This window comes from Bos indicus x Bos taurus, chromosome 2 (assembly GCF_003369695.1).
Source record: "Bos indicus x Bos taurus breed Angus x Brahman F1 hybrid chromosome 2, Bos_hybrid_MaternalHap_v2.0, whole genome shotgun sequence".
NCBI classification, from domain to species: Eukaryota; Metazoa; Chordata; class Mammalia; order Artiodactyla; family Bovidae; genus Bos; species Bos indicus x Bos taurus.
Window position 1 is genome coordinate 126418536 of NC_040077.1, and position 22968 is coordinate 126441503.

Sequence of the window (22968 nt, forward strand, 5' to 3'; positions counted from 1 at the left end):
GAGGAAGGACAAAACAGGGTCAGGGGATCTATAGGCAGGCAGATTCCTGCATAGTGTGAAGAACATTCTAGCCATCATGACTATTCAGGGATGGGACAGGTCAGCTGTTAAATTGCGACCTCCCTGTGCCTAGAGGTATGCAGGCAGAAACAAATGACCACATGCTTGTAGAATGACTATCAGGGGTGTTGTCTGGGGGCTGGGTTCAGAGAGGCATAGAGTTCTGATTATTGGGAGGTCACAGATATATCTGATACGATTACCAAAGGCTTCCTCCTCTGAGGCTCTCCTGTGGCTTTGCCAAAGCCTATGGAGGCCTTCTGAATGTGGTTCCTGTTTTTATGTCTAATTCTTTGACCCCTGAACTCCCGGAATACCACTTTCAAGAGAAATTGGCTTTGGATGAATCTAACCAGAACCTGGGGCTTCCCCAGGGGCTCAACGGTAAAGAATCCACCTGCAATTCAGGAGATGCAGAGGCGCGGGTTTCATCCCTGGGTCAGAAAGATCCCCTGGAGGAGGAAACGGCAACTCACTCCAGTACTCTTGCCCGGATAATTCCATAGACAGAGGAGCCTGGTGGGCTGCAGTCCACAGGGTCCCACAAAGAGTGGGACACGACTGAAATGACTGAGCACACATGCATGCAACCAGAACCTAGCACATCACCTAACACGATGAACAGTGAATGAATGAGTGAAGGAATGAATACATGACTTAGAACCCAGTCTTTGCCCGCTCCTGTCAGTGCCATCACGGACGGTGAATCTCAGCGAATGGTAGTTGTTATCATTAGTACCAGCCAGGAGGACAGAGATTCTGTTGGAAGAAAAACAGCTCCTTAGTGAAGACAGAGGACAGGGGTGGGCCTTAGGGAAGGGCTACAGTCCAGACCCTCAGGTGTCTGAGTGTGGCTGTCAGGAATTCTGGCCTGGGGAAAGAATTGGGCATCCCTCCCAGCCCCTCGCCTCCCTCATACACAAGACTTTCCTGGGGCCACTCAGAGCCCATCCTGGACCAGGCCACATGCTGTCACAGGCACCAGTGGTCCCCGAGTCAGGTCAGGCTTCCCTGGGCCTCAGCCCCATTCAGCTCTGTCCCTCATAAAACCTGAGTCACTTCTGGGGCCACAAGACAGGGTCAAAGTTCCGGGTTCCATCAGCCTCTCAGGAGGGAGGGAACTGGAGAAAGGGGGAGGGCAGTTGGGGGCATGGGTCCATTTCCGGCCTTAAGGGCCCCTGTGATGGTCTGGGGGCTGCCTCACACAGAGGGGGAGCTGCAGACAGGCCGGTACTGAGGCTGATCTCTTGCATTCTTGAGGCCTGAGAATAGGATTGCCCTACTAGAGTAGCCTGGAAGTCAGAGTGGGGACTGCCTGGCCCCCTCCAGGACTGCTGTGCCTCCTTTAAAAGTAAACACCCCAAAACACAGAGTCTTAGTTTACCAGATACATTAGGGAGTTTGATGTGGTGGTTCACCACTTAGGGTTAGATTCAACCCTTGTCTCTGCTACTGAGTGACTCTGGGCAAATTTCCTAACCTCTCTGAGTCTTTTCCCCCACCCACATCTGCAGAAGGGGAATGTGTGTTCATAATTTATAAATAATTTATTCTGTCTTAAAAAGTTGAAGTATACTTGATTTACGATATTGTGTTAGTGTCAAGTACTAATATATAGCAAAGTGATCAACTATGTATTATCTTCCATTATAGGTTATTACAAGATATTGAATATAGATCCCTGTGCAATCTAGTAGATCCTTGCTGCTTATCTGTTTTATAAACAGTGGTTTGTATCTGCTAATCTCATACTCCTAGTTTATGCCTCCCCCTCCCCTGTGGTAACCACAAGCTTGTTTTCAGTGTCTGGGAGGCTGTTTCTATTTTGCCCATAGATTTTTCTGGGCTGTGTTGTGTGGCTTGCGGGATCTTAGTTCTGACCGGGGATTGAACCTGTACCCTCCGCAGCGCGAGCGCCAAGTCCTAACCGCTGGACCACTAGGGAATTCCCATGCATAGATTCATTTGTATCATTGTTTAGTTTCTACATGTAAGTGATATCATATTATGTTTGTCTTTCTCTGATTTACTTCACTAAGTATGCTGCTGCTGCTGCTAAGTCGCTTCAGTCGTGTCCGACTCTGTGCGACCCCATAGATGGCAGCCCACCAGGCTCCCCCATCCCTGGGATTCTCCAGGCAAGAACACTGGAGTGGGTTGCCATTTCCTTCTCCAATGCATGAAAGTGAAAAGGGAAAGTGAAGTCGCTCAGTCGTGTCCGACCCTTCGCGACCCCATGGTACTCCCTAGGTCCATCCCTATTTTTGCAAATGGCAATATCTTTCTTTTTTATGGCTGAATAATAGTCCACTGTGTTTATACACCACATTTTCTTAAACCAGTCATCTATTGATGGACACTTTAGTTGCTTCCATGTCTCGACTATTATAAAGAATGCTGCTATGAACATTTAAGTGTATGTATCTTTTTGAATTAGAGTTTGCATCTTTTCTGAATATCTATCCAAGAGTGGGATTGCTGGATGATATGGTACCTCACTTTTTAGTTTTTTAAGAAAACTCCATACTGTTTGCCATAGTGAATAATTTATTCTTTATGGGGAAACTTAGGAGCCAGCATTTTAGTTTATAAAGTGAGTTTTTATTCTTTCTCTCATACTGGATTCTGACAATAACCCTGTGAAGTGCATACTCTTGTTATTCCAGTTTTCTGGCCAGGGGCCCTGAAACTTGCTGGGGGAAAGTGGCTGCTCAAGGTCATCTTGCTGATGAGTGACAGTGATAGGGGGAACCCAGCTTTGCTTGAGGCCAAAGCTGTCTTTCCTCACCTTCCTTCATCACGATTGGAAACAGGGTCAGAACATTGCTTGTCTAGTTTTCAGCTTTCCGGTTTTCTAGTTTTTAGCTCCTAGAGGACTAGCCCCAGGGCTCCTTGGGCAGTCACAGCCCTGTCCACAGACCAGTGAGTCGGATCCACATGCCTGTCTCTTTTCTTCCTCTCTCTCCTTCTAGGCTTAGGCCTCAGCTTCACCCCTTGAAGGGCTGTGGCATAGGAGAACGCCTGAAAGTAGGGAGAGGGGTGGGAGCTCTGAGGGCATCGTGCCCGTTTTACTGATGAAGAAACAAAGGCCCTGAAATTCAAATGACCGACCTGAGGTTACTCAGCCTGACCTCTGCAGAGATAGTTATTCTACACTGCAGGGAGCCACCCTGACCACTCCCCTGACCCCATCTTTTTTCTTTCCGGAACCCTCTGCAGCGAGCTGGACCACAGCGAGCCAAGGACACCTCAGGACGCCTTGCCAGGGCCCAACATGGAGGAGGCCAGCGGGCCTCCGGCTGAGGCCAAGGCCCGAGTGGTGAGCACCACGCTGACATGGCGGCAGCGGCCCCCGGCCCAGGACGAGGTCAAACACCGTTTCCACAAGGTGTCCCTGGTGTCAGGGGCCCAGTCGGAAGCCCCGTCCGAGGAGACGTCTGAGTCCAGCCATCGTCGAGAGGAAGTCAATGGCTTTGCTGTCCGGGAGGAAGAGACCATGAACCACCAGGGCCCCAGGGACGGGGCTGGCTCCAAGAGCTTCCAGAGCCATGGGCCCATCTTTTCCAAGAAGTACACATTACCCCTCAAGGAGAAAAGGCCAGTGGGAAGACTGAAGGAGGCTGCGGAGCAGGGTGACGGCAGCCCCCAGCCCCCCAGGACCGAGCCGCCCAGCGCGGGAGTCACGGCCAGGACTCAGTTGTCGGTGCCAGCGCACGGGCCCCGGGAGCCGAGCCCCCACCCGGGTGTGAGTTTCACCAGCGGGAGCTCCAGGAGCCTGGAGGAGCGGCGGGTGACACGCACTGTGCGGACCACCGTGATGGTGGGAGGGCACGTGGACCGCCGGGTGAACAGCACCGTGATCAACTCCGTGGGGCCCGCGCTCGTGGGCGAGGCCCTGCCAAGGGGCCGCAATGCTGCCCGCTCGGTGCGGGCAGTGGTGGTGAACCCGCGGGCCGAGGGCTCCCCCAGTCGCACTCAGGCCCTGGAGCTGCTAAGTAGCCTTGTGCCCACTGAGCGGACCGCCCCCACCAGCCGGCTTCCCAGGCCCCTGGCTGCTGTGCCAAGGAGTCCAGATCTGGGCAGCACAGAAGGGTCAGCCCTGAGGCAGCTGCCTGAGACGAGGACAGCAGAGCCGAAGGACAGATCTGCCCCGGGCCCTGCGGGCTTCCTGGAGGAAGCTCACCCCACTCCGAGCCAGGAGGTCCCTGCAGCCCACCCAGACCAGGAACAGGACAGAACCCTGGGTGCCGGGGTCCATGAGGTCCCAAGGGTGCAGAGACCCACCAGCCCCACCCAGTCCCCTCTCCAGACCTCTCAGGGCCACACCCCAGTACCTTCCTCTCCCAGACTCCAGACCCGAACCCTCTCCCTGGACCTAGTTCAACCTCCAGAGCAACCTGAAGCACCTACTCAGGCTCGGGCCCAGCTCACTCTCAAGCCCCGGGGACCCCAGGCCCTGCCCTCCATCAAAAGAGAAGGGCTTTCAGATCCCCCTGCGGCCACCGTCCTTCCTATGGTGAAGACTGAGGTTGTGATAGTCCCTGGACAATCTCTTGCTCCATCCTCTATGAGATGGAAGGCCATCACCAGCCCGGGAGGTCTTTCTGCTCCATCCTCCCCAAAGAATAAGGTTGTTCAGGACTCTGAAAAAGTCCCTGTTGTCTCCCTTACCCAGAAAGAGATAGTACAGGGCCCTGGAGTTCCTGCTGACTCATCTCCCAACCAAAAAGAGGTAGTGCAGGGTCTGAGTGCTCCTGCTGCCTCAGGCCCCAAACCAACCAACGTTGCCCAGGGCCCAGAAGTCAGCCTGATCAGCCAGAAAGAGGTCGTCTGGAGTACAGCAGGCAGCCCGGTCCCTCCCCTCCCCAAGGAAGAGGCTGCTCAAGGCCTGACAATTCCTGCCGTTCCATCCCCCAAACAGGAAAAGGTTGTCCAGGGGTCTGAAGAAAGCATCGTCTCATCTCCCACCCAAAAAGAAGTTGTCCAGGACCCTGATGCTTCTAATGTCCCATCTTCCACTCAGAAAGTAGCTGTCCAGGCCCCAGCCACTCTCATCGCCCCCTCCTCCTCAGTGGGCAAGGTATCCTCTGGTCCAGGAGGTCCCCCAGCCCCGGTGATGATGGGAGCAGAGACCAGCCAGGAGTCCCAGCTTGTCCCTGAAGCCACCAAGGACAAGACATTCCTGGAGCCATCGAGGGAGGAGGAGGAGGTGGCCCTGACTGCTGACCTGGAGATTTTCCTGGATACCCTGCGGAGCATGGAGCCTCCTGAGATCCTGCGCACTCACCGGCTACCTCGAGCCCCCCGCTCCTCCTACCTGGCCATGTACGCCACCCTGCCTGCCATCGAGGAGGACCAGCCTGGGCCATGTGTGCTGGGACCCAGCCCCCAGGAGGTGCCCGCCCTGGAAGTAAAGAAGGAGGAGAAGGCACAGGAGGAGGAGGAAGAAGAGCCAGAGAACCCCTACCTGAGCGACGATGAAAAGCTCCAGCGCAGGCAGGAGAGAGCCAGGCTAGGCCCCCCCAGGGACCCCTCCCCTGCCCGGCCCACCCAGGTCTCTTGCTCTCCTCTGGAGATGATGAAGAAGCATGTAGCAGGTGCCAAGGGCCCCCACCCAGAACCTGGGCCAGAGTGGCAGGCAGGCAGCCGGCCCACTTCCCGTCTTGGAGGCAGCCTCCTCTTTGGGGGTCTGGTGCCTGCCCTGAAGGAGGCCCCCACCTCGGAACCACTGGGCACAAAACTATCCGCTCTGCAGCCCCACAGGGCACCGGGGCTCAAGAAGGGTCCAGGACAGCTGCCCCTGCTCTACAGTGAAAGGCCACCTCCAGAAAAGCCGGCACGTGCCCGGCCTCCGGAGGGGTGGGTGAGTGAGGCCTTGGGCGGGCAACGGAGGAGGGCCTGGCCTCATCTAGGCCAGGGTTTGGATCCTGTGAGGACCCGGATCCTGGGAGGCAGTCTCCCAATCCAAGCAGCAAGCTGTTTGCACTGCGGATTCCGAAGGGCTTGATAAAATCTCAGAAGCTGGGGAAGGGGGCAGTTCCGGGGACAGAGTGATGAAGCCCCCGGGGGCTGGGAGCAAGTGTAGCATTCTCTGTGGGCCAGCTCTTTGCGGGGTGGAGGTCTGCAGGGAGGATATGGGATTCACGGAGCTGCAGGTTGAGAGTGGCAATAAGGAGGCAACCCCATAAAGACGTATCACGGCTCTCCATTCCAGAGCCCAGCACTGAAGACCCAGGGCAAGCTGAACACGAGACCTGGAAAGGTAGGGGGCGCTGGGGTTGGGGGGCAAATGGGTGAGAGAGCAGGAGGCGGAGGTTCCGGGGACGGGCCCTAAGGACCCCTCTGGGCCTTCTTGCAGATTATCCTCTTCTCAGAGCCTGGCTGCCAAGGCAGCCGCAGGGAGGTCTGGGAAGATGCTGATGATGCTTCCGGCTGGGCCCGTGTGGCCTCCGTACGGGTGGTCCGAGGCTGGTGAGTGCGGAGCTCCCGGTGGGCTCTGGCGTGTGAACCTTGGGGATGTGAGGACAGTGAGAAGTGCCCACTGAGGGCAGAAGCCCCCCACCCCCCGCCATAGCTACCCAGAGACCCTGCCTTGCAGGGACATCCTCCCCACCCAACTCCATTCAATGACCCTAGGTCTCTGTGCCCACAGCTGGGTGCTGCACGAACAGCCAGGATTCCAGGGCCAGAAGCTGGTCCTGCCTCAAGGGGATACAGAACTTGGAGCCCCAGGATCCGCATGGAGTACCCAAGGCATCGGCTCCCTGAGGAGGGTCGTCCGGGTGAGTGGCTGGGTGTGGGGGACCAGATGTTGCCTCATCTACCCTAAGTCCCAGGCCTTGAGGAGGAAGACAGAGACACCTAGAGCTGGGATTTCTGGGAGAGATCACAGGATTGGAGCCTGAAGAGGGTTTATACCTGTATAGAGTCCTGACCGTGGAGCCAATTGGAGAAGAAAGGGATTCTGGGGGATGCTCAGCCTGGCTTGCACTAGCTCCAGCTGGAGCTTGGGGAAGGATGGAGTTAGAGCAACAGAAATGGGTGGGGGTGGCTGTGGGCACTCACCACCCACCCAGGGCCCAGGCGTTCAGGCCCACAGCCAGAGTTGAGGTGCCGCGTATAGATGCACGCACACACAGATGTTTCCCTGGTAGCTCAGTGCTAAAGAATCTGCCTGCCAATGCAGGAGACAGGGGTTTGGTCCCTGGGTCAGGAAGATCCCTTAGAGAAGGAAGTCGCAACCCACTCCAGTGTTCTTGCCTGGGAAATCCCATGGACAGGAACATGGCCAGCTATAGTCCATGGGGTCGTAAAGAGTCGGACACGACCAAAGGGACTAAACAACAGGACGTGGTCGGAAAGGGCACAGTCAGTATTACAGTTTCATATCGCTAAGGTGGGGAAGTACCATGGTCAGAACACAAATTTACAAATCACTAAAATTAAGCTGACAAAACCATCTTGGACACCAGAGAGACCCAGAAGAGAAAGCGGAAATCTAAAATCAGGGCCTAACAGACGTTTTGGGATTTTTTTCTTCTTCTTCTTCTTTTTTAATGGAAGGACAAAATAACCCTTGAGTCCAGAGCTGTTGCAATACTCCTGGTAAGAGAGGAAGAGAATCTTATGTTAACTAGGGCAGTGGCCTGGCCATGCAAAAGAGGGGATGAGAATTTTCAAAGCCTCTCCAGAAACACAGAGGTGTTTGTAGACAATTTATTGTGAGCTTCTCACCATAAATTCATCTTCATGTGGGAGGTAATGAGGTACAAAAGAGAGCCAAGGGCTTTGAAGTCCGGTGGACTTGGGTTCCTTTTATTCAGTCAGCATTGATTCGGTGCCTAGTGTGCTCCAGGCACTGGGACGTGCTGGGTTGCAACAGTGAACAAAAACTGCACTGCTCTGTTCTTGGCCCCTGCCACTTACAGGCTGGGTGCCCTCAGGCAGCCCACTTAACCTCACTGGGTCTGACTTTCCTAGTCTGTGAACGCCGTTAACACTTCCCGCTGGGAAGACCGAATGAGAAGGGGTAGGACAGGACCTTAGCATATGTCTTACACTCAGTAGATGTTTCATAAACATTTAAAAAATACTTATTTATTTACTTATTCAGCTATGCTGGGTCTTAGTTGCAGCATCTGGGGTCTAGTTCTCTGACCAGGGATCAAACCTGGGCCCCCTGTATTGGGAGCTCAGCATCTTAGCCACTGGATGACCAGAGAAGTCCCTGTTTCATAAACATTTGATGAAGAAGTGAGTGAATAAAAATGATCCTGATGAAGAAGAAGCACCCAGAAATGCGGAAAGGACCTGTAGCTTCCTGAGATGCAGTGCAGGTGGAGGCCAGTTTCAGTTCAGTTCAGTCACTCAGTTGTGTCTGACTCTTTGTGACCCCATGGACTGCAGCATGCCAGGCCTCCCTGTCCATCACCAACTCCCAGAGTTTACTCAAACTCATGTCTATTGAGTCGGTGATGCCATCCAACCATCTCATCCTCTGTCATCCCTTTCTCCTCCTGCCTTCAATCTTTCCCAGCATCAGGGTCTTTTCCATTGAGTCAGTTCTTTGCATCAGGTGGCCAAAGTAGTGGAGTTTCAGCTTCAGCATCAGTCCTTCCAGTTTAGGAAGGGGTAGAAATTGGTATAGAATTGGAATTGTATATGAAGAAGGATCAAATTCAGATCTCCGGAAATGGCTGTCCATCCTGCCCATCCCTCCACCAGGCTGGAAATGAGGCTCCCAGAGGCAGGGCAAAGGGCATGGTACTTGGCAGGCTCCTGCTGAGAACTTTGGTCTTAGGTCCCAAAGGGCCAGCGAGGGACCAGCGAGGGCTTTGGACTCACGCTTACCTGGCTGACATTGCAGAGAACACCCCAGTTGTTTCTGGCTTCTGGGGAGAAGCCCCTGGCAGCCCCAGCTGAACAGACTTAGGGAGGCAGGTGTGGACAGGGGTAGTCTCTGAAGGGTGATGGGTGGTTTTGTTTTTGTTTTTGTTTTTGTTTTTATCTTTTGACTATGCCACACGGCATATGGGATCTTAGTTTCCTGACCAGGGATTGAACCCATGCTCCCCTGAATTGGCAACGGAGTCTTAACCACTGGCTGTTGTTGTTCAGTTGCTAAGTCATGTCCGACTCTTTGTGACCCCATGGACTGCAGCATGCCAGGCTTCCCTGTTTTTCACTATCTCTCACAGTTTGCTCAAACTCATGTCCATCGAGTCGGTGATGTCATCCAACAATCTCATCCTCTGTTGTCCCTTCTCCTCCTGCCCTCAACCTTCCCAGCATCAGGGTCTTTTCCAATGAGTTGGCTCTTCACATCAGGTGGCCAGAGTATTGGAGCTTCAGCTTCAGCATTAGTCCTTCAATGAATACTCAGGGTTTATTTCCTTTAGGAATGAGTGGTTGGATTTCCTTGCCGTCCAAGGGACTCTCAAGAGTCTTCTCCAGCACCGCAATTCAAAAGCATCGATTCTTTGGCACTCAGTCTCCTTTACTGTCCAATTCTCACATCCATACGTGACTCTGGAAAAACCATAGCTTTGACTCTATGGACTTTTGTCAAGCAAAGTGATATCTCTACTTTTTAATACACTGTCTAGGTTTGTCATAGCTTTCCTTCCAAGGAGCAAACGTCTTTCAATTTCACGGCTGCAGTCACCATTCGCAGTGATTTGGGAGCCCAAGAAAATAAAGTCTGTCACTACTTCCACTTTTCCCCCTCTATTTGCCATGAAGTGATGGGACTGGATGCCATGATCTTAGTTTTCTGAATGTTGAGTTTTAAGCCAGCTTTTTCACTCTCCTCTTTCACCCTTATAAGAGGCTCTTTAGTTCCTCTTCACTTTCTGCCATTAGAGTGGTATCATCTGCATAGATGAGGTTATTGATATTTCTCCCAGCAATCTTGATTCCAGCCTGTGATTCATCCAGCCTGGCATTTTGCATGATGTACTCTGCATTTAAGTTAAACAAGCAGGATGACAGTACACAGCCTTGTCACACTCCTTTCCCAATTTTGAGTCAGTTAGTTGTTCCCTGTCTGGTTCTAACTGTTGCTTCTTGACCTGCATACAGATTTCTCAGAAGGCAGGTGGTCTGGTCCCATCTCTTCAAGAATTTTCCAAAGTTTGTTGTGATTCACACAAAGGTTTTAGCATAGTCAATGAAGCAGAAGTAGATGCTTTCCTGGAATTTCCTTGCTTTCTCTATGACCAACGAATGTTGGCAATTTGATCTATTGTTCCTCTGCCTTTTCTAAATACAGCTTGTACATCTGGAAGTTCTTGGTTCACATATTGCTGAAGCCTAGCTTGAAGGATTTTGAGCATAATCTTGCTAGCATGCGAAAGTGAGTGCAATTGTACAGTAATTTGAACATTCTTTGGCATTGTCCTTCTTTGGGATTGGAATGAAAACTAACTTTTTTCAGTCCTGTGGCCACTTCTGAGTTTTCCAAATTTGCTGGCATATTGAGTGCAGCACTTTAACAGCATCATCTTTTAGGATTTGAAATAGTTCAGCTGGCATTCCATCGGCTCCACTAGCTTTGTTCGTGGTAATACTTCCTAAGGTCCACTCGACTTCACACTCCAGGATGTCTAGCTCTAGCTGAGTGACCACACCATCGTGGTCATTGGGGCCATTATGACTCCCTCTTCCAGGGAGGTCCAAGGTGCTGTTTTACACTTCATTTTCCCACCCTTCTCCTTCTGCAGGATTACATTACCCCAGAGATCAGTCTGTACTCTGAGGAGGGCCTCAAAGGGGAGCAAGTGAAGCTGACTGAGGCCTTGGAGGATCCCCAGGGCCTGGAGAGGCCCCTGCAAGTGGCATCTGCCACTGTTTCTGCAGGACTGTGAGTCTGGGCTTTCTGGAAGCCCTTCATTTAACACTCACTCCGCTGGGTGCTGGGGACACAGAGGTGACAGGACATGGTTCCTGCCTGCGAGATGTGCTCAGCGTACTGGTGGGGCCAGGAAGGAAGCACACAGTAGCAATCCGGAATTCCAGGATGGAGGAGCATGGGGCTGCAGGAGCAAAGAACAGCGCCAAACCAGCCCAGGTCAGAGAAGCCTTCCTGGAGGAGGAGACTCCTCAGCTGGGATGAACTGGCTCCGTGAAGGCAGGGACTTCATACGTTTTGTTCACTACTGTGTCCCTGATGCCTGAAGCAGGACCTGGCATAGGGTAGATGGCCCTGAATATCTGTTAATTGAATGAATGGGGGGGTGGGGGAGAGTATACTGGAACCTACAAAGGCCCAGAGGTGAGAGATCTAAGCTTTGAAAGTTCAGTCTGGCCAGAGAAAGCAGCACAACTGGGGAGATGGGAGGCCCAGGAGGAAGGCCTCTTTGTGCAGCTGGGCTGTATCATGAGGCTAATGGGGAATTTTAAGCAGGTATGGGTGTTAGAAAGAACTCTCAGCCTCTGTGTGCAATTAGGGTCAGGTCAGAAGAGAGATCAATGGACTGGCTGCTACAGGAGGTGGTGGGGGCCTGAAATGTTCTCCAGAGTTCCCTTGATCAGGGCCTCTCCCCCAAAACTCAATCCTTCCCTCTGCACCTTCCACCCCATCCACTACTCTGTATTCCTGGGAGTCTAGGGTGCAGCTACTTCTCTGCCTTCCTCCAGGTGGCTTCTATACCCCAAACCCTTCTTTGAAGATACTCCCTGTATTCTGGAGCCTGGAGAGTATCCCACCTCAGAGGCCTGGGGAGCATCAGACCCCAGCATGGGCTCCCTGAAGCCCATGAGATTGGTAAGGGGTAGGTGGGCCCAGTAGCCTTGCCCTGCAGTCTGGCAGAAGAGGCAGGGCCTGGGAACTCCTACTGGGAATAGGAGTCGAGGAGAGGGAGGATTTGATTCTAAGGGAAGGGGGGAGGACATGGGATTGGCCATTTTTAAGGGTCTCAGGAACAAGTCAACCCAAGGTCACCAGCCCCAGTCTGTCTCTCCCCACCTCTGGGCTGGGGTCTCACTCTGTCTTCTCTGCAGGGCTGCCCAAGTGTGGAGAGGCCAGGGGAGCCCAAGGTAAGAGCCTAGGCTTCAGGGTCAAACAGGGCCTTTGGGTAGGGGGTGTGTATGCGTGTGTATGCATCACGGCCTGGACTAGAAGATGGAGAGGAGGGTGCTGGGGCCAGAGGCTGGGTCTTGGGGCAGGTGGTGGTGGTGATGGTGGAACCTGACTGATTCACTGGGAACCCACTTTTGATGTGGAAGGACCAGGTCACAGGTCAGAGAAGAGAAAGGAGTCAGATGAGGGACTGGGAGGGCTTAGCTCTGGGCTGATGCTGGCGAGAGTCATCCAGGGATGGCTGGGTGGGTTTGGTCCAACCCCACACCACCCCTTCCCCCACAGGCTGTGGTGTATGAGGCCCCAGGGTTTCAGGGCCGGAGCTGGGAAGTGAACAGAGACATCTACAACCTGCAGCAGCCAGAGGATAGCCAGAGCCCCAACTTGGCATCTGTGGGGTCCCTGCGAGTTCTCGGGGGCTGGTGAGGACTCAGGACCCTTCCTTCTACCTCATCCTCCCCACTGGCCTCTACCCTCCAGGGTGGGGAGTGACCTGGGCTGCCTGGGGGTGGGGGCAGCTGTTTCACAATCCCGAGGGCTTCCTGTGACTCCCTGTTTGTCTGTCTCCCCCTGCTCAGCTGGGTGGGCTACGAGAAGGAGGGTTTCCGGGGTCACCAGTATCTGCTGGAAGAGGGAGAATACACTGATTGGTCACGTTGGGGAGGCTATAACGAGGTGTTAACCTCCCTGCGGGTCATCCGAACGGTAAGCAAGAGCAATTGGGACATTCAGCTGGTACCCTCTGTTGAGAGAATTTGTGCCTACTCTCCTTGTTCTCCAGAGTAGAGGAAGTCTTCCTGGAGTCTAGCCTCTCTCCCTCCTGCTGCCCTTCCCCAGCCCACCTGATCACCTCACCCCAAAGTCCTTTAGTGGGATGCGTCCTAGGGGTCTGGATACTCCCAGGGGTTTCCTTCTGTCCGTCCGTGAGCCGGGAGCAATCTGACTGTCACTCGGGCCCAGGACTTCGGGGACCCGGCCGTGGTGCTGTTTGAGGCCATGGACTTCGAGGGGCCGGGCGTGGAGGTGAGCGAGGCACTGCCAGACGTGGAGCTGGCGGGACACGGCCCCAGAACGCAGGCCATCCACGTTCTCAGCGGCGTGTGAGTGACTAGGGGCCTCCGGGGAGCTGGGCGGGCCGGGGGCGGCTCCAGCAGAGACGTCGGCTCCGCCCCACTGACCCGCACCCCGCCCTTCCTGCAGGTGGGTGGCATATCAGGAGGTGGGCTTCTCCGGGGAGCAGTACGTGCTGGAGAAGGGCGTGTACCGCAACTGCGACGACTGGGGCTCGGGCAACAGCGCCCTCGCCTCGCTGCAGCCGGTCCTGCAGGTGCGTGGCGGCTGCAGGAGCCAGGCCTCTTGGTGGGGAGGGGTCTGGGGTCTGGGCTGTGCCCACTTCAGTGGAGGCGGGACTAGAAGGAGCAGGCCTGGAGCTCCTGGGGGCGGGGTCTCCTGAAAGTGGGCGGAGTCAACACAGACCCCGGACTAAGCGCGAACTGCGGAAAGGATCAGGAATATTGACACTGGAGGCGTTGAGGCTAGGGGCTAGTACTCTTCTTGAATCTCAAAACTTTGGTCCCTTTCTTCAGGTCGGGGAGCACAATCTGCACTTTATCTCAAAGGTAAGGAGGTGGTGGGGGGCCTCTGTCTCACCCTCATTTAAAATCTCTCCCTCTCTTCCCCATTCTCTTCTCCCAACTCCATCACCCTCCTTCACTCTCATCTCTTCCCGTCTCTGCTGCCAGATTCAGCTTTTCTCCGGCCCCGACTTCCTGGGTGACCACATCTCTTTTGAAGATGACCAGAGCTCTCTGCCCACCTCCTTCCAGCCCCAGTCTTGCCGAGTCCACGGCGGCAGGTGAGGACGTGGGAAAGGGGAGACGTGGGCCTGTGGGCACCTGCCCTGAAGCACTTAGCTCAGCTTGGAAATCGAGGCTGTAGTTAGAAGGTCTTTCTTTCAAATGACTTCCTTCCTTTGGCTTCCTTGGGATTAGCTCTTCTGCCCCGAGAATCATTCAATCTTAAAAGAAACAAAGCAAAATAAAGTTTTAATAGCAAATGTAAACATTGTAGACAGTATAAAGAACTTCAGTTTTGTTTTATTCACCTCTCTGCCTTTTTTTTTTTTTTTCAGTAGAATATTTTAAATCTCCAACCCAACATAAAATTTCACAGGTAAATAATTCAATATATATCTCTAACAAGAAAGGACACACGGCCTCAAGTTATTATCACATATAATAAAATGAGCAGTAATTTATTATTACCTAATACCCAGTCCCAGAGAAGGCAATGGCACCCCACTCCATTACTCTTGCCTGGAAAATCCCATGGACAGAGGGGCCTGGTAGGCTGCAGTCCATGGGGTCGCGAAGAGTGGGACACGACTGAGTGCCTTCACTTTCACTTTTCACTTTCATGCATTGGAGAAGGAAATGGCAACCCACTCCAGTATTCTTGCCTGGAGAATCCCAGGGACGGGGGAGCCTGATGGGCTGCCGTCTCTGGGGTCACACAGAGTCAGACACAATTGAAGCGACTTAGCAGCAGCAGCAGCAGTATCCATTGATGATAATTGCCTGGACTCTATTCCTTTAGAGGTTACAAAATGATTTTCTAAGTTTTGTTATTCATTCTACATATACTAGCTGGAATACTTCTATAAAGAAGAACGTTCCCTTTTTAACTATTTATTTACCTGAAATACTTTCTGCAAAAAAGGCAGTTTGATCCTTTCCCAAGAGTCAGTGTTTGCCCCTTTCTTTTTATCAATTTTCAGAATAATTTTTGAATCAGTGCCCTAGCAACCGCCAAAGCTGACCGATGAAGATTTTTTTTTTAAGTATTGTTATGGACTCATGGGTTTTTATGTATATGAAAGGCTCCAGTCCTCTGGAGTCACTACTCTTTTGTGTACTCAAATTACTTCACCTTTGGCAAATGGAAGCCCCTCCAGATTGCTTCCTGGGTACTTTTAAAAAATTTATACGTTTATTTTTTACTGCATCGGGTCTTTGTTGCACCGCCAGGGTTTCTTTCTAATTGTGGCAGGTGGGCTGCCCCAAAGCATGAGGGATTTTAGTTCCCGCACCAGGGCTTTAACCCGAGTCTCTTGCATTGGAAGGTAGATTCTTAATCACTGAACCATCAGGGAAGTCCCTTTCCTGGGTACTTTTGATATGACCCCAATAGTTGTTTGTTTGTTTGTTTGTTTGTTTAATAACTTCCTGTTTTTCTGGTACAATAAGATGTTCCTGGATCATTTTGTATATATTTTTTGCCTCTAACCTGGAGTCACTTCCCAATGAATCCTGGTTGCTTTTAATGGATAATGCTCTTTCAAGACCAAAATTTGCATGCTACGTGTTTCAAAATTCTAATACTGATACTACTACTGATAATACTGCTTCTAACAGTAAAACCCAGTGAATGCTGTTTGAGGTTTCTCTGTTGTTCTTTTTGTCCTCAGTATATTCATCTACATCCCATTAGGTATGTTGTGTTCAAAATATTGTGTTGTTTACTTTTTTCTGTGTGGTTATGCCACCAACCTGATATACAATTAGGTTCATTTACATTGTTTATTTTAATTTTAGGAATACTTCTCATTTTTATTTAATCCTAGTTTTTAGTTACTGAAAATATTGATTGTGTTCCTATCTTAGCTTGAGCTAGTAACACAGTACCCTGGGTGGTTTAACAACAGGAATTTGTTTTCTCACAGATCTGGAGGCTGGGAACCCCAAGATCATGGTGTATTTACCTGAAGTATTTGGTTGATTTGGTCCCCTGGTGAGGGCTCTCTTCTTGGCTGGCAGATGGCTGCCTTCTTGCTGTGTCCCCAGGGATCTCTTCCTCTGGTGGGCTCTTAGTTTCCCAATCAAGGTTGAACCCAGGCCCTTGGCAATGAAAGCTTGGAGTCCTAACCATTGGACTGCCAGGGAATTCCCCTCTTTTTTTTCTTATAAAGCACTAATCCCATGATAAGGGCTCCACCTTTATGACCTCATCTAAACCTAACTACCTCCCAAAGGCCATCACATTGGAGGTGAGGGCTTCAGCCTATGAATTCCGGGGAGATACACATTCAGTCCATAAGAGTTCCAAAGTTAAGACTTAAAAAACAAGTTACAGCTTTGTTCACACTACTTTTTCCTCTCCCACCCTCATTTTTTAAAATGTTTTTTCATTCATTCGTTGTTTTTTTTTTAAGATATAAGCAAATATACACCATATATAAATTTGCATATACCTGTAGAAACCAAATATATTTTGTTTTCCTCCTTCTCCATTTTCTTTCACAATAGGAAGCATATTGCAATCTAATAAATATACTAAAGACTACTGAATTGTGTACTTTAAAAAAGTGAATTTTATGGTATGTGAATTTTATCTCAATTTTTTAAACAGGAAACATATTATCAACACTGTTATGCATCTTGTTTTTTTAGACTGTTTGAAGGTCACTTTATATCCCTTTGAAAGCTCTTCCTCATCCTTGTTGACTGCTGTGTTATACTCCAGATTCGTGCTTTATTCAACCAATCCCCAATTGATGGACATTTGGCTGCTGCCACTCTGCCACTGCAAACAATGTGTAATCACTAGCCTTGTGTATGTGTTGTTTCTTGAAGGGTGTCCTTGGAACAGATTCTGAGAAATAGGCTTGCTGAGTAATTGTGCATGGCGTTTGGCGTGACTGCCAGATTTCTCCTGAAGGGCAGTGTGAGTCCATTCAGTTCTTTCTTAAGTCTGACTTCAGTTCGTGCTGCTGCAGTGCCTGGTCATCCTTGGCCTCCCCTGGCCTGGGGGATCCCCATCAAGGTTGCATTCAGTCTGCTGTATCTCAGGGGGGCCGTGCAGGCCAAGGACAGAGTGGGCTAAAATACCTACTCATGTCCCCCTATTCTTCCCCTTCCTTCCCCAGCTGGATCCTGTTTGATGAGAAGAATTTTGAGGGTGAGCAGTACATTCTGTCTGAGGGCGAGTTCCCTACTCTTACAGCCATGGGCTGCCTGGCCTCCACAGTCCTGGGCTCTCTCCGGAAGGTGCCCCTGGTGAGTGCCCCTGTCCAGTTCCAGGCACCCCTGAGGCAGAGGTGAGCCTGCCTCTTCCCACTGCTGAGTGAGCTGTCGGGCTTAAATCCAGCCTTCCTCAGAACGACCCCAGGGCCTCTTGACCCCAGTGCTTCAAAGCCAGGTCAGCCTACCAGGGATTTATTGAGTCCCTGCTGAGATAGATCCTGGGGACCCTGAAATAAATCAGACACAGCCCTGCCTTCAAGGAACCCAGAAAGATTACAGCGCAGAGTGGTGTGTCCTGAAACCAGGGTGGGCCAGGGCCAGGAGGGGCTGGCGCTTGGGGTGGGCTGGGGGCAGGGGTGACCACTGAGGTGGTGGTTCTGGGCAGGGAAGAGTGAAACAGGAAGATGGCTCTGCTGCATGGGCAGAGAGGGGTGGGCGGGGGAAGGCAGTGGGGTGCTGCGACAGAGAACCAGGACAAATAATGATGTCCTAGACCAGGGACAAGTGGAGAGAAACAACACTGGCCCTGTTAAGGACCTGGGGTCTGTAGGACTTGGTGGCAGACCGGAGACCAGCGGGAGCAGCACAAGCAGAACGGCTGGCCCTGACTTTACCACGCTCCAGGCGGGGCTAAAAGGCTTCCCGTGCTCCAGGACATCCCATCCTCACCGCAATCCTAGGAGCCGTACAATTATTATCTCCCTTTTTCCCATGTGAAAACTGAGGCACAGAGAGGTCGTGCAGCTTGCTGCAGGCCACACAGCTGGTGATCGGCCAGGTTCTCCCAAGGCAGCCTGGCTCTGGAGTCCATGCTCTTTACAACTCCATGCTGGGCTCGGAAAACATACCTGGTTCTGGAGCCTGGCTGTAAGGGCCTTGAGCAAGCGGTTTCCTCCTTCCAGCCTCAGTTTCCCTCTAAGTGGGGATAATCATGGCACCTACATCTAGGGCTGTTAAGTTCTGATGAGATCAAGAAAAGCTCTTAGCACAGAATCTGGTGAGTTGGTCAGCCCTGAATACTCGTGAACTGATGTTATAATGACCAGGATTCTTATTCTTACTCTTCTTAGAAGTGCCATTTACCAGGGAGGCAGTATTAAGGCGGGGGGTGCCCATCCAGATCAGGCTGCATCTGACAATGTGGGCACCCCCAGCAGTGTCCGGGAGTCAGGGGCCCTGTGGGGTGCAGCTCAGGAGGAAGAGAGCCTGAAACACTGCCCTAGGAGTCACGCATCTGGAACTAGGGGGAGGGGGTGCTGAGGGTGGGGCTGTTATGGCCTCACCCTTTCTTTGTGGCCCCCGGCCTGCAGTACTTTTCCGAGCCATCCATTTTCCTGTATGGACTGGAGTGCTTCGAGGGCAAGGAGATTGAGCTCAGCGGGGAGGTGCGGAGCCTGCAGGCCGAGGGCTTCAACAATCATGTGCTGTCCGTGCGGATCAAGGGGGGCGTGTGAGTGTGTCAAGGGGAGGTGGGGGGCTACTAGTGAGGGAGGGGGGGATTGGGCGTCTCCAGGTCTTCCCCCACTTTCCTTCCACTCCTGTCTAAGCCAGGAGGGAGCGGGGAAGGAGTGCAGGCTGGGAAGATTCACTGGCCCTCAGGACTTGGACCCCAGCGTGGGGGGCCTCTCCAGGACCCTACTCTGCCCTGCAAACCCCAGGGCTCCTTTCCCGCCTCCCTCTCCACCCGCTCCTGGGGCCCGAACCCCAGGCAAAGGAGTCCCGGCTTGAGAGAAGGGGAGCTGGAGATCGTCCTGACGGCCCTGCCTCCTCTCCTTCCTGTCTGTCTGTCTGTCTTCTTCGCTGTGTCTCTGGCGCTCGCTGGGTCCAGCTGGGTGCTATGCGAGCACAGCGACTTCCGGGGCCGCCAGTGGCTGGTGGGCAGCTGTGAGATCACCAACTGGCTGACATACAGCGGGACCCAGCGGGTGGGCTCCCTCTACCCCATCAAGCAGGTGGGTATCATGGCGGGTTGAGCACATCTGGGTCAGCCCGTCTGGCTGTGTGTCTGTCTGTCTGCGCGTGTCCCACATTTCCCAAATTCAGTGTTTATGTACTTTGGTCATAATTTTTGTCCTACTATGATTCCTCTTGAACCGTTACGTCTTTAATATTTTCCTCTAAATCAACTCACTTTTTTCTTTTTTAACGTTATCTTTATCCTAAGGAATAATGTCCATAAGATCGTGGGTTTGATGTGTGTGTGTATGATTTTTCCTTAATAGACACTGATAAACACATTACCATTACTTTTTAAACAAGAAGGCTTATCCACATAAGCCTGAAAATTATCTCATGTACCACCCATTAGCGAGCACGCCTCACTTTGCCACGCAGTGTCTGTACCTATGTTTCTGTGTGTCTGTGAGTGCGCGTCTGGACCTGTGTTTCAATTATGTGCAATGAAGGCATGTGTGTGGAGGCCTGGCCACAGGGCGTGTGCGTGTGTGTGTGTGTGTGCACCCGTCTGAGGGCATTTCCGTGTTCATGATGGCGTTTGTATGCGTGTGTCCTCTGGCGGCAGTCTGTGGCAAACCTGTACATCTGTGAGAGTGTGTTTGTGACTGTGTGTGGCTGTACTTGTGACACTGTTGAAAGCATGTGTCTTCGTGTGAGGATACCTGTACGGTCCCTTGTAGAACATCATTGCTAGAAGAAATCTTGGAGATTATCTCCAACCCTCACATTGTACAGATGGAGAAATAAAGGCCCAGACAAGTAGGCAAGGATTTGCTCTACCATCTTTGCGAGTGGTTTACCTCCATGGCCCTCAGTTTTCCTCATCTATAAAATGGGGGTGATATGTATGATCGAGCTGTTTTGAGAATTGAATAACGCTGTAAAGCCCTCAGAACAGTGTGGAATGTCAACAGACACTGGCTGTGATTACCGTTATTACTGTCACCTCCACCCAAGACCCCTGGGTGATTTGCGGCCAAGCCAGTGTCCGCCCCGGTTCCTCTGTCTGGTTCCTCTGTCTGGTTCCTCTCCAGACTTTTAGCAAACCTGAGTGCCTGCTGTGAAGTCAGCAGGGGGAGCAAAGAGTGTACCTGCTGGCATGTGTCCCTGTGTCTATGTCTGCCGTCCTCCTGTGTGGCCATGTGGATCTGGGGTGTAGCTACCAGTGCGTCTGTGTGCATCTCTACAGATGTACAACTGTGTGGGTATGTGCTGTGAGTGTGCCCTCGGCATATGTATGAGAAAGAAGGAGTGACTTAGAAGCAGGGTCCAGGTCGGTTTGGGGCAGGAGGGAGAGCCTGGGAGCTCGGGTTACTAGAGGGTCCAGAGTTGAGGGCACTGGGGGCCCAAGTGGGAGCATCCCTGCCCAGAGAGCCCTGACTCTAGACTCCCCCAACTCACCAGCGCCGGGCTTATTTTCGCCTCTGGAATGCGGCACTGGGGGGATTCCTGACTGTGCCAGACCACGTGGAAGACATGAAGGCGGGCCGCGTGGTGGTCTCTGAGCCCCAAGCCGGAGGCAGCAACATCTGGTTCTACGAGGATGGGCTACTGAAGAACCAGGTATGGGTTTAGGGGCTGGGACAGTGACACCAGGGCCCCCAGACCCTCACAAGCCCACCTTCAGGAGTCCCAGCCTGTGCTCAGTCGGGAACAGGAGCCAGTCTTGGGCCAGAGAGGCAGAGAGATACAGACACCAGGACCCTGGGGAGTTGGAGAAGGCAGGCTGCGGACCCTTGGGCAGTTCAGGCTCTTCTCTGGGTCTGTCTCTCATCTGCAAAACAAAGGGGCGGGACCAGAGGCTTCTAAGGGACCTCCCAGCTCTGATAACCTGTGACAGATCTGGGTCCTATTATTAATGATAGATTCGGGAATTCTCTGGTGGTCCAGTGATTAGGACTTGGGGCTTTTACTGCCAGGCACCCAGGCTTGAACCTGGTTGGGAAATCAGATCCCACAAGTCATGAGGCATGGCCAAAAGGAAATTATAGATTCACTGCACAAATCTTTCCTGAACACCCACCAGGTGTTCGGCCCTCCTGAAGCTTGCTTCCTAGTGGGGAGAGAAAGAAATGGCTTCAATGAGCCCTAGGTGCTGAAAAGTGCAATAGAGGAAAAATAAATGAAAAAAAGGAAAATAGGGAATACCAGTATCTCTGACAAGGGGAGCCCTTCCTGAGAAAGTGGCGGTGGAGGGGACACCATGCAGATGTCTTCCTGTGAACATCATGATGTCTTCACGTGAACATCGCATGCAATCCCTAGAGGGCACTAGAGGGCAGGTCCTATTATACTTCCGTTTTATAGTTGAGGAAACCAGAGCACAGAGTTTAGTAACTGGCTGAAAGTCACATAGCCAGTAAGTATGTGGAAGTTTGCTGCTAAAGCCTGTGCTTCAAGAGTCAGTCATGGAAGCCTTCCTGGAGGAGTTCATATTTTCCCAGCTCTTTGATGGTTTCTCACGTTGAACCAGAACTATTTCAACAACCATCCCCCCAGGAAAACAGCTCAGAAAGATCAAGAAATTTGCCCAGAGTCACAGTCCACCAGAGCCAGAAATTCAAAGCTGGGTGTATCAAAGGTGTCTTAGGTTTGGCAGAGTCCCTGGGGGAGGGCCGGTGCCTGACGACCTCCTGGGGGCCTCAGGTGGCCCCCACTATGAGCCTGCAGGTGATTGGCCCCCCCAGCACAGGCTCCAAGGTGGTGCTGTGGGCTGAGAGCCGCCTGCCCCGCCAGACATGGAGCATCAGTGAGTTGGGCTACATCTGCAGCCAGATGTTTGAAGGTCGGATCCTAGATGTGAAAGGTAAGTTGGGCATGTGTGTGGGAGAAGGCCCTTGAGGGCAGTGGAGTCCCTAGCTCTTTGTGACCATCTCCCCGTCTCTTACCCCATCCCCCGCAGGTGGCCGGGGCTACGACCGGGACCACGCAGTGCTGTGGGAGCTGGCCAAGGACAGGGCGTCCCAGATCTGGACTGTCCATGTGCTTTGAAGCCTCCCTGCCACCCCCCAGCCCTGGAGGCTCTCCCTGGGATGACATGTTTTTATAGGGTTTTTTGTTGTAACATAAACTATTTTATACTATGCTCCCAGGTATCCTTGACGCTGCACCTTGATATTTGGGGTCGGGGGGGGTGGCAGGAGTGAGGTTTTATTCACCTGCCTTCTGACTTGCCTAAGGCTCAGATGGACTTGCTTCTTCCCTCCTTCCCGTTCTGGCGTTCAGATGCAAGGCCTGCCTCTGCCACCAGAGGGAGCCCTGGGACCAGACTGACTGCCAAGCCTGATCTTGTCGCTGCCCCCCTCCCCCAAATGATGTGTTCCGGGAACATGGGCTTTGGGAGCACAAACATAAACCAAGCCTTGGTCCCTGCGCTCAGGCAACTCACAGTCCAGTGGAGGAGTCCAATGGGTAGGGTGATACATTCAGTGACAGGCTAAGAAAGGAAGTGGAGGCGGGCACAGGGGAGGGCGTGAAACCATTTAGAGGCACAAGGCATGGACCACTGCCCGGAGGAGGGAATCTTCACCCGCCATGTGGAGGATGAGGAGTCAGCCGGGCTAGAGGATGGCAGAGGGATGCAAACAAATTCAGGGGTGGAAACCTGGAAGTCCAGTGTGATGGGGGCAGTGTGGGCCGGGCGAGAGAGGCAAGTGGGAGCCACACCCCAGAGGGCCTCACCCACCAGGGCTCCTCTCAATTTCTCCCAACCCTGGTCTCAGGCCCTAAAGGTTTGATCTCAGTCAGATAAGCCTGGACAGGGGGTCTTGGTTCCTAACCCAGCTCAGAGAGGGTAGGACATAGTCCTTCAATCTAGCAGACACTTGGCCCCTTGGCCGAGGTCCTCCGGGA

At 52.5% G+C, this 22968-nt stretch overlaps 1 protein-coding gene across 4 annotated transcripts in view; it reads left to right on the top strand.

The window, feature by feature from the left end:
• The window catches only part of CRYBG2 (crystallin beta-gamma domain containing 2), a 29573-nt gene extending 7371 nt beyond the window's left edge, over nucleotides 1-22202 (top strand). For 2 of the 4 annotated variants that reach the window (XM_027519688.1, XM_027519672.1), the window contains 19 exons: nucleotides 3280-5923; nucleotides 6275-6322; nucleotides 6419-6531; nucleotides 6713-6842; nucleotides 10782-10921; nucleotides 11698-11824; nucleotides 12061-12096; nucleotides 12425-12561; nucleotides 12718-12844; nucleotides 13100-13239; nucleotides 13340-13466; nucleotides 13726-13758; nucleotides 13882-13994; nucleotides 17064-17193; nucleotides 18471-18610; nucleotides 18989-19112; nucleotides 20521-20679; nucleotides 21763-21922; nucleotides 22019-22202. In XM_027519688.1, coding sequence (XP_027375489.1) covers nucleotides 3280-5923; nucleotides 6275-6322; nucleotides 6419-6531; nucleotides 6713-6842; nucleotides 10782-10921; nucleotides 11698-11824; nucleotides 12061-12096; nucleotides 12425-12561; nucleotides 12718-12844; nucleotides 13100-13239; nucleotides 13340-13466; nucleotides 13726-13758; nucleotides 13882-13994; nucleotides 17064-17193; nucleotides 18471-18610; nucleotides 18989-19112; nucleotides 20521-20679; nucleotides 21763-21922; nucleotides 22019-22107 — 4717 coding nt within the window. In that variant the 3' untranslated portion in view covers nucleotides 22108-22202. Of the gene's footprint in view, nucleotides 1-3279; nucleotides 5924-6274; nucleotides 6323-6418; nucleotides 6532-6712; nucleotides 6843-10781; nucleotides 10922-11697; nucleotides 11825-12060; nucleotides 12097-12424; nucleotides 12562-12717; nucleotides 12845-13099; nucleotides 13240-13339; nucleotides 13467-13725; nucleotides 13759-13881; nucleotides 13995-16770; nucleotides 16862-17063; nucleotides 17194-18470; nucleotides 18611-18988; nucleotides 19113-20520; nucleotides 20680-21762; nucleotides 21923-22018 lie in introns of those variants that run through there. The other 2 variants (XM_027519681.1, XM_027519698.1) reach the window with 2 other exon arrangements.
• Nucleotides 22203-22968: the final 766 nt, after the last annotated feature.